The sequence below is a fragment of the Anolis carolinensis genome, chromosome 3 (assembly GCF_035594765.1).
Source record: "Anolis carolinensis isolate JA03-04 chromosome 3, rAnoCar3.1.pri, whole genome shotgun sequence".
Lineage (NCBI taxonomy): Eukaryota > Metazoa > Chordata > Lepidosauria > Squamata > Dactyloidae > Anolis > Anolis carolinensis.
This window is the reverse complement of record NC_085843.1, coordinates 54900477-54917544: the sequence shown is the minus strand read 5'-3', so window position 1 is coordinate 54917544 and position 17068 is coordinate 54900477. Positions and strand designations below refer to the sequence as shown.

General features: G+C 43.8%; 1 protein-coding gene across 2 annotated transcripts in view; it reads right to left on the bottom strand.

The window, feature by feature from the left end:
• ptgfrn (prostaglandin F2 receptor inhibitor) overlaps window positions 1-17068 on the bottom strand; it is a 120753-nt gene that overhangs the window by 24954 nt on the left and 78731 nt on the right. The window contains exon 6 of one of the 2 annotated variants that reach the window (XM_062974947.1): window positions 2587-3006. The exons of the other annotated variant lie outside the window; for it this stretch is intronic. Coding sequence (XP_062831017.1) covers window positions 2587-3006 — 420 coding nt within the window. The remainder of the gene's footprint in view (window positions 1-2586; window positions 3007-17068) is intronic. 2 annotated transcript variants of the gene reach the window in all.

Sequence of the window (17068 nt, the reverse complement as noted above, 5' to 3'; positions counted from 1 at the left end):
ACAGATCTTTGAAATTTCTGAGCCTTTTCAAGAAACACACTACTCCAAAGTTGTCTTAACGACCAACACAAAGTTCCAGATACAGCTGTGGTCCTACAATCACTCCAAGGCCATAGATTTAAATTTGGAGAGAATTTTGGTATGCTGTCCTTCTCCCAGATTGCTCACAAATGTCAAAAAGCCCTTATTTTATTAAAAGATTTCATAGACCAGTGGTTCTCAACCTGAGGTCCAGATGTTTTTGGGGACCCCAGGCTGACAACCACTGTCATAGACTAAATGAAGCTACCTGTACCATATGTGACTTGAATGGAATTTTGTTACCTTGGGTCATTTTTAAACTAATTTATTCTGTATCAATTTATTTATTTTATTTCATATCAAAAGCATTGCATAAATAATTATAAAAATGATAAATTCGAGGGAACACAAGTGACTAAATAATTTTTGACAAAAACGGGCAACAGAGACCGCATTGTCTGTAGCTTTCAACAATTCGTCCTCTGTACATGAGGCAGGGCATTGTGGGCAAGTATACAGATGCTGAGTTGTTTGTTCTGCTCTACAGTCGCAATATAATTATGCCATAGTAAATTTGCTAATCTTTTAAAATTCCACAAGACTTTCTCTTTGGGGGGGGGGGGGGGCAAGGGAGTTGGTACCACCTAAAAGATTAATAAACTTGGAGTTATCTATATATAGAATTAATGCAGTTTGACATCATTTTAACTGCCATAACTCAATGCTATGGAAGCATAAGAGTTGTCGTTTTATAAGGTTTTTAATCATCTTTGATAAAGAGTGCTAGTGTCAGATGAACTACAACTCCTATGATTCCATAGCATCAAGCCATGTCAGAGGGTGGTATTAATTCTACCTCTAGTAAAAGAAATGCATTGAGAATTTGATGTCCACAAGATTCTTCCCTGGTTCCTGTCTTTCTGTAAATATTCTGAAAAAATCTTTCCAAAAAAGTTAAGAGAAATGCTTTAAGTCATGGTTCCTCTGGAAGAATATTTTAAAAACAAAATCTATTCTGCAATAAAAGTATAGCCACCAATTTAAAGAGAAGACAGAGAGAAAGACTAAGAGTGTCTGGCAGTTCCTCAAGATAGTACATTCTAAGAGCTTTTCTTGAAACATGAAACCATTCAGATAAAGTGATGCTCCGAAACAGCTCTGGCAGAATGCCATGCTTGTGGTAAGAAAGCCTTCCAGTCCAAATACGGTCTTCTAGCTTCGAACAAAAAAAGATCAATAAGACTGAAGAAGTCTATTGCAACAACCATTAAGGGCTTTTATTATGTGGAAATTGTTGCGACTTCCTTTAACAGCTTGTCCATTTCTTATTAGCTTCTACAGTTTACAGTACATGGCTTATTGGGCTGGGCACAATTCAGAATGAAAGAGGGTAATAAGATTTAGTAGAGTATTTTAGATTTTATTTGGTATAAAACCACAGCTGGTTGCAAAAAGCTTAACCTAATTCCATGAAATAATGTTTCATTGGTAACATGTTAGAACTGATGCACACTACAATCAGTATTAATTAGGTGAATAAGAAAAACAGTAAGGGATAACCACCATTTCCAGACATGGAGAGCTTCAGTGGTTCATATCTTAAGCCCATCACAAGTAAGTTATAGTTGTCATTTTGCTACTGCCTGGGAAAGACTGAGTCTTTTGTCTCTTCTTTCTAACAAAACACGATCCACCAAGCAGAAACAGTTTGTGGAAGGTATGATCAAACACATCTCTTCCCATATACAGCACAGATACGCTCAGCTGGGTCTCGCTACTGTGTGGGTAATGGTGCTTTCAAAAGACAGCATTATCAGCTCTTCAGACAATAGTGGCTCTCTCAGTCAAACATGGGCAGTGCTACAGGGAAAAAGCAGAATAATTCAAGAGCAGCAATGTTCAGTCTTTCAAAGATGGATGAGATGAATGGCTATATGCGCACATTGACAGGGAAGAGCTCTGAGATCAAAGCTACGCTTAACCGAATGGTCACTTCCATAGTTTAGAGCAGGGGTTCTCAAACTTCTTCAGCTGCAGAGTCCTTTTTGAAGCAAATGTTTTTTGTGGAGCCCCAAGAAATGTTAATATATTAAATTATATCATGCTGGAAAAGCACAATCTAAGTACCTCCAACAGATGGCCATCCAGCCTTTGTAATAATAATAGTAATAATGATAATGATAGCAGAAAATCCAGGGGCCATCCAATTCAACTCCCTTTTGCCATGCAGGAAAAGCATGTAGAATGTAGAATAATATTTTGCAACAGCATTTGCTTCAAAGTTTCTAAAGCACTACGGTTCTCCTAGTACATGAAGATAGGTATAATAAATATTAATTTGCAATGTAACACCATAGAGTAACCGAGAGACCAACTCTAAGGTTCCAGAATATCTTTTTGAAAACTTACATTTGAGACTAATATGGCTGCTTTTGAGTAAAATAAATTGTTGGAGAAATTCTGGCCAATTCTACAAATGCTTTACAACTGATTTAATCACCATCAGATGCACCACGAACATCATATTATCCCCCAGCTGCTGATCATACAGAGATTTGTACTGACCTGACACCTGGAAGTCTATCTGGATGGGATTGGATAAGCCATTGACTGCCTCTCGCCACATGCCTCCACCCCCTGGCGACCATGCAGTCACCACACAGCGATACAGCCCAGCGTCTGAAATCTGTGTCTGGTACATCCTGTAGCGGAACTCATTTTCCTGGACCTTCTCCAAAACCACACCATCCACTCGGTCCTGGTCTGTCCAGTCTTCCCGTCTGACCACTGAATCTTGATTGAGGGAAATTATGCGAGTGGTCCCGTTAGGATGAGTCTGATCATTCAGCGTTTTCTCAGCTGTAATGAGGACTGAATATCGAGGAGACCTGATGTTCTGAGAAGACACCTTGCATGTCATTTCAAAAGTGTGCCCTGCCATGAAGAATGGCTTCAGCTTCACAGCCTCTACGGTGAGCGCATAATCTGAGAAGAGCAAAGGAAGGACAGGCATAAGCAACAAGCCAAGAATGGACAAACATATGCAGTAAGCACAGTTTTGGGGGAAATTGCTTTTTTGGCCCCTGATCATGATGGCTGGAGGATTCTGGGAGTTGCAGCCCAAAAAAGGAATTTCCCCAAGCTCCGAGTAAGCAAGCTATTATGCTATGAACATTCTGCAGTGCATTGCAAGAATAAGATTGGGGAATGCATCGAAGTCTATGGATGCAAAAACACAAAATCACAGTACAGTATGTGTCTCTAACAGCACAATTCCCACTGAGTTCAATGGAGCTTACTCCCACATAAATGTGCATAGGACTGCAGCTCAAGTGAGATAGCTTCCAGCAACTATTTAGCAGCATGTTTTGACAATGCATGAAAAACAGAAACAGCAGGGAAAGGTAGGCATGCAGAATAATTACATACTGAGAATTTCATCTCCATGCTTGAGTGAAATCCTAACTGAGCTTTGATAAGAAGTCAGGGGTTCATTTTGGATTATGGAAAAACTGTATGAATGAACACAGACACAATGAATCAGAAAGAATTAACTTTCCAAGACTAACAGTAGCAGCTTTTGATATGGATTATTTAAGGGACATTTGGTTAAACTGTTGAGAAATTTAAAAGCAGACATCCATTCAGCTGCCACATTTGCAAACAAGTTCCTCATTTTTTTCTATTCTTATTTATTTAAATGTTGGTTTATGAAATGTATATCCCTCCTTTCTCCCAAGATGGAATTCAAGAAGGCTTATTCCTTTAAAAAATAAACCAAGTAACTTCTACATTGCCATAAGATATATAGTTTCATCTGTTGTAAAGCATGAGCCATTTTAGTCTTTTTATCATTTGTCTCAGAAGTTACCAGCTTGCACTCAATTAACTGTTCAGCATAACATCACCTTGGAGCATGGTCACCCTTCTATCTGAAAGGCTATTGTGCCTGTAATGCACAATGGAGGATCCTGAATGTGGTAGTACAATGCCCCTTCTCTGAATACAAAGGGTTTGGGGTCTAAAGAAAAAGACTTTGAAGATTTGAGTCTTGTGCATTTTCTACCTTTCTACCTCCTCAACCCTGTCCTCTATGAAGACTTAACATTATATAGAGGACAGGGCTGAGGAGGTAGGAAGGTAAAAAACACACACTTAATAAAGCTTCCATTTGAACTAATGTCAGGACCACTGCTAGAATGGCAAGTGCCACCAGAAACAGCCAAGAAGGCAATTGTTGCATCTGTAGCAAAAAGGAAGTAATAATAAAGATATAATAACTTTATTCTTATAATCCGCCTCCATCTCTCCAAAAGGACTCAGGCAGCTTACATGGGGACCAAGCCCACATAAACAAGAAATTCAACGTTACATAATTAAAACGTATAACAAATAAGCAATAGAATTAAAACAATTAAAACCAGAAAAGTAAAAACATAAAAAAGACATCCATCAACATCACAATGCAGAACAATAGAGCCGGGGCTGGGAATAAAGTGCAGGAAGACCAAAACAATAAATTAGGGCTGGGCAGCCATGCTCAGGAGCTAAACCATTATTCATAGGCACATTGGAACATCCAAGTTTTCAAGTCTTTATGGAAAGTGGACAGAGGGCTAATTTAATCTCCCTGGGAAGAGAGTTCCAGAACCGTGGGCCCTCTCCCTCGTCCCCATCAACCGTGCTTGTGACAGAGGCGGGACTGAGAGGAGGAGCTCCCTGGAAGAGCTCGTGCCAGTTCACAGAGAGAGATACGGTCACAAAGATAAGCAGGGCACGAACTGTTTAGGGCTTTATAGGTAATAACCTGCACTTTGAATTGGGACTGGAAACTTATTGGAAGCCAGTGGAGCTGCTTCAGGAGAGGTGTCGTCCGCTCCCTGTAACTAGCTCCAGTTAATAACCTGGATGCTGACCTTTGCACTAGTTGCAGTTTCTGGACCATCTTCAAAGGCAGCCCCACATAGAGTGTGTTACAATAATCCAATCTAGATGTAACCAAGGCATCTAGGTCAAGTCAGGCTTCTCAAGGTGGCCAAGTCAGGCTTCTCAAGGTACAGTTGCAGCTGGCACACAAGTTTTGACTGTGCAAAGGTCCTCCCAGCCACTGCCGACACCTGAGCTTCAAACATCAGCACTGAGTCCAGGAGGACCCTCAGATGGTGGACCTGTGTCCTCAGGGGGAGTGTAACCCCATCGAGCACAGGTAGTGACGCTATACCCTGATTGGCCCCAAGGCTGACCAAGAGGACTTCTGTCTTGTCAGGATTAAGCTTCAGCTTGTTAGCCCTCATCCAGTCCATCACAATGGCCAGGAACTGGTCCAGGATCCAGGGGGCTTCCTTGGAATTAGGTAGAAATTGGTAATAGAGTTGAGTGTCATCTGCGTAGAGATGTAACACTAGGGTGATCAGGAGCCTTGACTCCCTGCATGGAATGCGCTCATGACACCAAAGAAAGAATACAAGGGTATTGATGGGATTTATCAACATGTGGGGATCTGGATAGGACTGCTCAAATTCACACATGAAAACTAACTTTCTGCTCCCAGAATTATTTTGGGTCCAAGAAGAACTGGGAGGCAGATGGAACCGGTGAGACAGGAGAGAGAACAGATCAAATCAGATCACCCCTTCAATAATTTCTTGTCTGGTTGTTTTTGAAAAACAAGGCACTCTCATTCTGCGTCTCAGTAGCCCTTTTTAAGTGCTGCACACATAAAAGATTACAATCAAGTGCTACATGGAACATAAATAGCTGTGATGTTAAGCAGAAAACTAAACAGGAAAATGATCCTAGAGTTGAAAAAGATCACAAAGATATGACAACAATTCATTGCAGAACTTCTGTAAATAACCTGGAATGATGTTCTTTCATTCTAACTAACTAAATAAATAAGTAAGTAAATAAAACTGTCTGAGTAAATAATCCTGATTACAGGCAGTCCCCGAGTTACGAACAACTGACTTACAAACTCATAGTTAAAAACTGGGGTGAGACAACAGGAAATGCAATAAATCTTCCCCTTGGAAGGGAAATTCATTCCTGGAAAAGTTATCATGGGGAAAAGGTGTCTCAACTGAAGCTTTATCATCAATCCTTGTATCCACAAATAGCCAAATTTTTCAAAATCCAATGATCATGGGGACAGAAAGTGAGGTTAAACGTTCTGAACAAGGGCAGAGACAGCAAAACGAACACCACAGGGGGGTTAGCCCTTCCCCATGCTATATAATATAATATATAATATAATATAATATAATGACATAAATGGCTGAAATTCGACTTTTAAAATGTATATGTTCTGACTTACAATGAAGTTCAACTTAAGAACAAACCTAAAGAATCTGGCTTGTTCATAACTTGGAGACTGCCTATATATACTCATGGTGTTATATGATTCCTCCTGGAAACGTTGAACTACCTGTATTCTCATGTAACACTGAGCTAGAATAAATATTTTTCAGTGAAAGAAAGATAATGTGATTTAGAATTGAGGCATACTCTGAAAGCGCATAATTCTGGTTAAAAGCAGTTTTGCTGTGTGAGTTCAAGTTGTTTCCAATTTATAGCAACCCTAAGACAAACTTATCAGGAGTTTTTTGGGGCTGAGAATATGAGATCTATCCAAGGTCACCCAGTGGGTTTCTATAGCCAAGTGAAGAATCTAACCCTGCTTTCCTGAGTGTTGATTATAATTCAGTGCTCAAACCACTAGTTCTCCCATTATACAGACCAGGGGTCCCCAAACTTTTTAAACAGGGGGCCAGTTCATGATCCTTCGGACCGTTGGAGGGCCGGACTATAGTTGGCCACCAAGCAATAATAATAAATAACACCAACAACAACAATAAAAAAGTGGATTGAAAGAGACCCTTTGGGACATTGAGTCCAACCCCCTTCTGCCTTTGTGCACCAAAAGCACAAGCAAAGCACCCCTGACAGATGGCCACCCAGCCTCAATGTTAATAATAATAATAATGAAGAGGGTTGGAAGAGGCCCCTTGGGCCATTGAGTCCAACCCCCTTCTGCCTTTGTGCACCAAAAGCACAAGCAAAGCATCCCTGACAGATGGCCACCCAGCCTCAATGTTAATAATAATAATAATAATAATAATAATAATAATAATAATAATGGTTGTAAGAGAAGAAGAGACCCCTTGGGTCATTTAGCCCAACCCCCTTCTGCCTTTGTGTCGTGGGGGCCGGATAAGTAGCTTCGATGGGCCGCATCCGGCCCCCGGACCTTAGTTTGGGGACCCCTGATATAGACTAATGAAAGGTTTCCCAAAACTGGGAGCGGCACTCAGTAAGAAGCTTTCTCAATGTATAAAGGTACTAAATACACATGTTACATATTTCCTATCTATAAATGAGATTTTTTTAAAGCTATTATTTAGCATGTAGGTTTATAAGAATTTTATAAAGGTTTTCTTGTCTGAATTTCCAAAAGGATTAATATAAATTTAGTTACAAAATGGTAGTGTTCAGTTCAAAGAAGACATTTTGCCAACACTGGGGTTATGGAAAAACACAATAGAAATTACAACTATACACTGTAAATGATCAGAACTGCACCAACATTTCTTTCATAAAGAAGTCAAATTGACTGCCTCTATCAGCACCATTCTACATCAGGGGACAGAAGGTGATTCATGCAATATGGTATTTCCATCTCCACAGTCGTGTGACTGGCCATCAATCTATGAATTTATGTCCTGATGCTGCTACCTCCAAAGGGCTTGGAATTAAACTAGCATATAGGCAGCTCCAGTCCCTGCCCCTTGTTTTCCTCTTTCATTTGGTGTCGGCTTCTACAGGCGCATCACATACATTTTAGCTTTGCAGTACAAAGGAGGCAGGTCACGTTCCATGAAAGCAGAGTTCTCATTATTTATGTATTTGAACTAGCTTGGCATTTAGAACTATTTGTACAACAACCCATTTTCTTCCAATAAAAACAGCTGAATATTAAACACAAGGTGAATCTTTTACAAGGCAACAGGGAAATAAGATATACTGAGTTCACACCACTCTTCACAAAATTAAAACTACATATAATAATACTTGTGTTTTCCCCCCAAGAGACTCACAAGATAGTTGTCGTGATTATATTTGGCCATGTTTTGTCTTCAAGCAGCAGTTTTCATGATGAGAAAACACTACCTAGGAGATGGGAAAACTGAGTATGACAACTATATCACTACTGTACAAAGGAGATCATGGGCAATGCAACATAAAAGGCAACCTCACAAGAGAATGAACAATGTGCTGTCTGCGGATTAGCTAAGCAGTAAGCACCAAGTTGTGCAATCTCTCACAGTGAGATTTGTTCTCAGAACTAATTTTTTTTTTTAAGTTACATTTCCTCCCCACTCTCCAAAAGTGTTAAAACAGTCTCTCCTAACTAAAATTAATTGGCACAGCTACATACCCAGTAAATGGCTGGGAAAGGAGTGTTGCATTTTGGAAGGGATGTGGCAAACTATTATAGCACACTTTTATAGGGTCTTCCCTGCTGAGTGATGGCATTGTGCAAAATCTGGGAAAGTTGGAATGGTAAAGCTCTCAAATGCTAGAACAGGGGGAGAAAATTAGAAAAAGAACTCATTGAGTGTGTAAAAGAGTGTATAGATGGCGGCATGTAAGGACCATAACAAATGTGATTTATGAGACATATAAATGGAGCAGTACACACCCACTAAGATATATAGCTAGGGATGGACAGTTCAGTGCGATTTACAGTTTGTGACAATTTTATATGGGCTCATTCATAAACCTGTTTCAATCCATTCTTACATTAATCTGCCTTTTTAAACCTTGTAAAATCTATATATATAAAAGGGTAATGAAATTTCGGCCTAGGACAAAACAACAAAACTACACATCCCAGAAACACTAAACTTGGCAGCACAACCCCTCATCCATGCCTCTACGTTCATACAACAAAAAGAAAAGGAAAATAAAGTCCTAATTAGAGGGAGAGGAATAATTGTTTTTATCCTATTGCTGCCAGTTAGAAGGCTAAGCTCCGCCCACTTGCTCTCCTAGCAACCCACTCAGCCCAGGGGACAGGCAGAGTTAGGCCTCACTTAGGCCTCTTCCACACTGCCTATAAAATACAGATTATCTGATTTTAACTGGATTATATGGCAGTGTAGACTCAAGGCCCTTCCACACAGCTATATAACCCATTTATAATGGACTTAATGTCAAGGGAAAACCTTTACCCTTTACCTTAACTACTACCAACTCCTCAGTACTTTATTTCCCATACCACCATACTTCACCACAGCAACGCGTGGCCGGGCACAGCTAGTCACATATATATTTTGAACAAGACACTCATTTTAGTATACATTTTATTCTGAAATATACATTTTATAATTATCTGAACATAAAATATGCATTTAGGTTCAAATAATAATTCTCTGGGAAGTGTGAATTGGGTTAGATGAACTGGAGTGGCAAGGACTCCTGGAAAAGACCCAGTCCAATCCCTTACTTAATGAAGGAATGTGCAACTACACCAACCCTACAGAAGGGCACTGCTTAACATTTCTCCAACAAAAGAGAGGGCATCACTTCTCAAGGTAATCTGTTCCACTGTCAAGCAATCTTTAATGTTAGGAAGTTTATCTTAATGTTTAGCTAAATCTGCTTTTCTGTCCGTTGGTTTGTATTGACCTCTGGAACAACACAAAACAATTCTGCTCCATCTTCTGTATAACACCCTTACAGATATTAGAATTCCACTATTATGTTTCCCCTTAATCTTCTAAGTGAGTAAAGATGAAAACCAGACACAGACACAAAATGCACCTGACCAAAATGTTCTTAGCCAAAGCCTCTCACAAACAACTCTTAATTTTCAAATCAGCCAGCAAATGATTATGTTCTTATTTATCTGTGTCAACAAGATTAGGTCACTGGTTTTTAAAGAACTGAAGAAAAAATAAAATCTGAAAGGTGCAACAATACTGCTGTATTATGAGACAGCATGGTTGAAATTGTAAGGTTAGCAACTCCCAAAAGAAGTACTAAAGCAATCTTACATATTTTGTGATTGAGGGCTTCAGCTGTCCCTTGAAGGTACTGAATTGTCATAACTGAAGAATTAATATGTTACATGTTCCAATCACAGAATTGGAAAGGCCATCTAGTCTAATCCCTGCTATGCAAGATCACACAATTTAAGCACCTTTGAGAGATGGTAATCCAGCCTCTGTTCAAGTATCTCCAAAGAAAGAGAGAACACCCCCCTCCCAAGAAATTCAACTTCACTACTAAATAGCTGTTTTTATTCCCAATGTTTAGGGGGAGGTCTCTTTTTTACCATTTGAATCCATTGGTTTATGCCATAGTTTCTGGAGCAACAGAGGGAAAACGTTTCCCTTTGAATATTTTAAAATGGCTGTAAAGTCACCTCACAAATTCCCCAAACAAAACATAAAGATCTCTGAAAGCCTCATGATTCTTGTTTTCTGTATGTTTTCTAATTTATGCTATTCTACTCTTATGTAAGTCCTACCTGTCAATATCCTTCTTGAACTGTAGTGCCCAGAGTTGGAAATGGTAAAATAGAGCAATGCTGTTTGGACACTATATGCCTGCTAATTCAGCTTAAAACTGCACTGGCCTTTTTAGTTTCTCAATCTGTATCTGGCTTGTCCTCTTCTGATGATGGTTCACCCCACTAGCAAGTTAAGTTGCGGACCTTCAAACTTTTTAAACAGAGGGCCAGTTCACAGTCCCTCTGACTGTTGGGGGTGGACGGACTATAGTTTAGCATAAACAAATTCCTATGCACACTGCACATATCTTATTTGCAGTACAAAAGAAACAAAATCATAGCTTTGGAAGAGACTGCATAGATTATTAGTCCAAGCCCCTGCCATGCAGGAAAAGCACACTCACAGCACCAATAACTGACGGCCATTCAGCCTCTGTTTAAAAGCCTCCAAAGAAGGAGACTTCAACACCCTCCAAGCTCTCAAAGTCAAGAAGTCCTTCCTTGTGATGAGTCATGGGCCATGTAGTCCCGTTCCTGGCACTGTGGTGCTAGATGAAGAGGAAAACTTGGGTTTTTCACCGTTTCAGTCAGAACTGGAACTTTCCCAGCCAGATTTGGAAACCTTGCACCTGCAAGAGATTTGTCTTCCAGAAGTCTGTCAAACAAGCCCTGAGCCTAAATCTCCTACGTTTTCTCGCCATGAGTTTTGTAAACAACAGAGGGGAGTTCAAGCGGCCTCTCGCAGGAGTGCTAGGATAGCTGCTAAGCATTCAGCTGATTAAGTCTGCTTTCCATGGGAAACTTTAAGGAGTCATGCATCTGGACTCAGAGAATAGCTTTCGTTTCTGGTTCTCCAGAGAACTGCTCTTTGGCGGGAAAAACGGGACCCTATTTAGGTGTTCTACCCACAAAGGGATCTTGCGGAGTCAATTCGTCAGCTACCGGAGTAGTGTGTGTGGACAGCTACTCCGTTTCCAAGCCTCGTTCCTGTTTCAAGCCTTGTTCCCTATTCCAAGCCTTCGCTCCTGTTTCCAAGCCTTCATTCCGTTTCCAGCCTTGTTTACCTCCACGGATCTAGCCTTGTTTTCCAGGACTCAGCCTTGCCTTGTTTTCCGGATTTTGCCAAGTAATTCCACGGATCTTGTCCTTGCTCCTCGTTCCTTGTTGCCTTATACCAAGCCTTGTTTCAAGTTACTCCTTAGCCTCGCTCAAGTTTCATGGACTAAAAGACCTTGTCATCTCCCCTCACTTTGCCTGGCAAAGTGAGTGTTTCGGTTATTGGATTACAACTTTGGACCTTAATATTTCATATTGGACATTGTTTCTTTGGACTAACTTTGACCTTTCCTGAAAGGTCTATTTCTGGACTATTTCATACACTTGCTTTTATTAACTTTATATATTCCTTCAATAAAGATATTAGATAGATTCTGGCCTCTGTGTATGGTTATTGGTGCTCTGCAGCCTGGGTCGTGACAGTTTGACTCCGCCACCCTAAGCACCAATTAACCTAGGCCAGTATGTCTACCGGAACCGTGCCGGGTGGCCAGCCACTCAGCTACACCATCGACAAGGAAGAAGTGGACCGCATCCGTGACAAGCTCAATACGCAGGATGGGGAAATAAGGGGTTTGAAGGAGCGCGGAATCCGTCTCCCGGCCATGGCGTTGCCAACCAAGTTTTCTGGAGAAGCTTCTAAGGTTCATGTTTTCCGTCGCCAATGCCAGGCTTATCTAGAGGCCCGTGCTGCCGAGTTTCCCCAAGAAGACATCAAGGTGGCGTGGATTTACAGTCTCCTTGACGGGCCAGCGGCCAACTGGGCGACGGCACTGTTCGACCAAGTCTCCCCACATCTAAGGTCAGCGCAACATTTCTTGGACCACCTTAAGGCGACCTGGGGAATCGAGGACAATTTGGAGGCAGCCGGCCACAAACTCCGGCGCCTCTCCCAGGGGGACAGACCCTTGTCCCAGTACATAGCCGAGTTCCGAGTGCTGGCCCACAACACCGGCTGGAACGATGTAGCCCTTAGAGGACAATTTCGGGAGGGTCTCAACATTGAGATGCTGGAGGAAATCTCCAAGGTGGATCCTCCCCACTCTCTTGAAGCACTCATTGATCAATGTTTACGAGCTGAAGTCATGCTTGCCAACAGAAAGCAATGGGTCCGAGGCCAGGGCGGTAGAGCTGGGGTGAAACCTCCCGCTCCCACCGGCATCCAGCCGCGTCCAGTATGGAGACCCCCGCCACCAGCCCCATACCCCAGAGGGAGCGAGGAGGTGCCGATGCAGTTGGGCAATGTGCGTCCCAGATTAGATGCCGCCGAGAAGGCCCGCCGCCAACGCCTAAATCTCTGTTGGTACTGCGGGAACGGCGGCCACTTCGCCAGAGAGTGCCCAGCCAAAGGGAAGCCCGCCGCCCGTCTGGCGGCGGCGTCCTCCACGGAGACGAAGACGTCTGAGGCGGCTGGCGCGCAAGCCGGCGGGGGAAGCCAGCGACCGGGCGTAGAGAGGCTCGCCAACCCGGTCAAAAAACCCGCTCAAGAGCCGCCAACCGGGGTCCTGATTCTTCTAGTGGTCACCTTGTGGTCAGCAAAAAAAGGACCCGTCATGGTCCATGCCATGATAGACTCAGGAGCCACCAACAATTTCATTGATAGAGAGTATGCCGACTCTCTGGGATTACAATATCATGACTTCAAGAATGACCGTGTGGTGCAAGCCATCGATGGCCGCCCCCTCAAGACGGGCCCCGTAAGCCAGTGGTCGGAACCCACCAGAATGTGGATAAGGGAACATATGGAAGAGATTTCCTTCTTTGTTACCGAGGTTCCCCATTTCCCTGTGATTTTGGGAATTCCATGGCTGACACTCCACGACCCAAGCATCTCCTGGTCCAACAGAGAACTACAGTTTGCTTCAAAATATTGCCAAAACCATTGCCTTGTAGCCAAGGTCTGCCATGCCACAGACACTGAACCCATTATCACCTTGCCCAAGAAGTACTCAGAGTTTTGGGATGTATTCAATGAAAAAGAAGCCGAGAGATTACCCCCACATAGACCTTATGACTGTGCCATTGACTTGGTGGAGGGGGCCCCGATCCCGCGAGGACATCTCTACTCCCTGACTGAACCGGAGCAAGAAGCTCTCAGGGAGTTCATAGAGACAAACCTTCGCAAGGGATTCATCAGACCCTCTCAATCCCCAGCCGCCTCCCCAGTGATGTTTGTGAAAAAGAAGTCAGGGGACTTACGCTTGGTGGTGGACTATAGAGCATTGAACAATATCACTAAGCGGAACAGCTATCCCCTGCCCTTAATCTCGGACCTACTAGACCGACTTCGAGGAGCCAAGGTCTACACCAAGCTGGATCTTCGGGGGGCTTATAATCTAGTTCGCATCAGAGAAGGGGACGAGTGGAAGACCGCCTTCCAGACTAAATTCGGATTATTCGAGTCCCGAGTTATGAATTATGGATTATGTGGAGCTCCCGCAACGTTCCAGCATTTTGTCAATGACATCTTTCAGGATTATCCAGATCGGTTCTTGATCATCTACCTGGACGATTTTTTGGTGTTTTCTAGATCACAATCAGAACATGAGAACCACGTCAGAATGGTGTTACAATGATTGTGGGATCATGGACTTTATGCCAAGCTGGAAAAATGCGCTTTTGATCTACAAGAGGTAGATTTCCTGGGGTACCGCGTCTCGCCACTAGGGCTCTCCATGGACCCGGCAAAGGTTTCAGCAGTATTGGAATGGCGGGCGCCAACCAACAAAAAAGAGGTACAACGATTCTTGGGGTTCGCGAACTATTACCGCAAGTTCATTCCAGATTTTGCCCGCTGGTCTGACCCAATCACCAGCTGCATCCGTGGAAAACAGCCCTTCCGCTGGACAGATCAAGCAGAGAAAGGGTTCCAGCAACTAAAGAAATTATTCACGTCTCAGCCAATCCTTCAGCATCCAGATCCTGAAACCCCATTTGTCGTGCAGGCGGACGCCTCCGATGTGGCAATTGGGGCTGTACTCCTACAACCAGTGGGAGATCATCTTCATCCTTGTGCCTTTTACTCCCGTCAATTGACAGCACCAGAGAGAAATTACACCATTTGGGAAAAGGAACTATTGGCCATAAAGGCAGCCTTTGAAACTTGGAGGCATTGGTTAGAAGGGGCCAAATTTCCCATTGAAGTCCATACTGATCACCGGAATCTAGAGCACCTAAGAACTGCCCGCAAGCTTAATCAGAGGCAACAACGCTGGGCTTTATTCTTTGAACGTTTTAACTTCCAAATTCATTATGTAACCCCAGCCCAGACCAAGCAAGCAGATGCTCTGTCACGGAAACAGAGCTCTGATACGCTGCAGGGCGCAAAGAGACCTTTGAGTCCCAACTGCTACAACCCGAGAACTTTGCCACGCTCACAGTGGGAAACACCAAATCCACTCCCATTGAATCAACTCCCTCTACTCCAGGGCCCCTTTGTGCTCAGGAAATCAGGGCTAGTCAGCAAGCAGATGCCTGGGCACAGGACCAACTTCGCCAAGGACTACATTTTCCCTTTTCGCTTAAGGATGGGCTACTTTGCTATAGAAATCATGTTTACATCCCCCCAGGGCCGGGCAGGGAAAAAGCACTTCGTCTGTGTCATGACTGCAAGCCAGCAGGGCATTTCGGACTATTCAAAACCATGCATTTGATCCTAAGAGATTTCTGGTGGCCCAAGATCCGCAAGGATGTGGAAAAATATGTCAACACCTGCCCAGTATGCCAGCGCTCCAAGACAAGAAGGGAAAGACCCTCAGGGCTTCTGCATCCCCTTCCTACCCCATCCCACCCATGGGAAATAATCTCTGCGGATTTTATCACTGATCTACCACCTTCCTGCGGATTCACCACGATCCTAGTGGTGGTGGACCTTTTCACCAAGTTAGCCCATTTCATTCCCTGTGATGGCCTTCCCACGGCCAAAGAGACTGCAGATCTATTCCTCCAACATGTTTTCAGATTGCATGGATTGCCCAAGAGTTTGGTCACAGACCGTGGGTCCCAATTCACCTCTCGTTTCTGGAAAGCACTACAAAAACTATTGGGCATAGACTCTCGTTTATCTTCGGCTCACCATCCCCAAACGGATGGGCAAACTGAGCGCACCAATGCCACTTTGGAACAATACCTTCGCTGTTATGTGAACTACCAACAGGACAATTGGGCTTCCCTGTTACCGCTGTCAGAGTTTGCCTACAATAACGGGGTCCAGGCTTCAACTAAAGAAACCCCGTTCTTTGCAAACTACGGCTTCCATCCACGTTTCTTCCCCCCAGTCATTGAAACCTCAGAAGTTCCCGCAGCAGAGGACTGGCTGCAGGAACTCACAGCGGTGCAACAACTTTTGCTCCAGCAACTGGACCAAGCCAAGGAGAACTATAAACGCCACGCTGACAAACATCGCCAGCCGGGCCCCGAAATCAAGGTAGGAGACCGGGTTCTTCTGTCCACTCGTTTTTTGCCCTCCCATCGCCCTTGCCGGAAGTTAGATGCCCGTTTCATTGGCCCCTATCCAGTGGTGGCGCAACTTAACCCCGTGACTTTCAAACTCCAACTTCCGCGCTCTATGCGCATTCATCCAGTGTTTCATCGCTCCCTGCTCCTTCCGGCGGATGGTGTGCGCCCTGATGCAGACCGGCCGGCTCCCACTCCTGTTTTGATAGATGGAGAGGAGGAGTTCGAGGTTCAGGACATTTTGGATTCTCGCTTTCACCGTCGCCGCCTACAATATCTCATTGACTGGGTGGGTTTTGGCCCCGAGGAACGCTCTTGGGAAGACGCTTCCACAGTCCACGCTCCCGATTTAACCCGCCGCTTCCATCAGACCTATCCCGCCAAGCCGCGGCCTCGCGCCTCGGGGAGAGAGTCCCAGTTTGAGAGGGGGCTTGAGGAGGGGGATAGTGTGATGAGTCATGGGCCATGTAGTCCCGTTCCTGGCACTGTGGTGCTAGATGAAGAGGAAAACTTGGGTTTTTCACCGTTTCAGTCAGAACTGGAACTTTCCCAGCCAGATTTGGAAACCTTGCACCTGCAAGAGATTTGTCTTCCAGAAGTCTGTCAAACAAGCCCTGAGCCTAAATCTCCTACGTTTTCTCGCCATGAGTTTTGTAAACAACAGAGGGGAGTTCAAGCGGCCTCTCGCAGGAGTGCTAGGATAGCTGCTAAGCATTCAGCTGATTAAGTCTGCTTTCCATGGGAAACTTTAAGGAGTCATGCATCTGGACTCAGAGAATAGCTTTCGTTTCTGGTTCTCCAGAGAACTGCTCTTTGGCGGGAAAAACGGGACCCTATTTAGGTGTTCTACCCACAAAGGGATCTTGCGGAGTCAATTCGTCAGCTACCGGAGTAGTGTGTGTGGACAGCTACTCCGTTTCCAAGCCTCGTTCCTGTTTCAAGCCTTGTTCCCTATTCCAAGCCTTCGCTCCTGTTTCCAAGCCTTCGTTCCGTTTCCAGCCTTGTTTACCTCCACGGATCTAG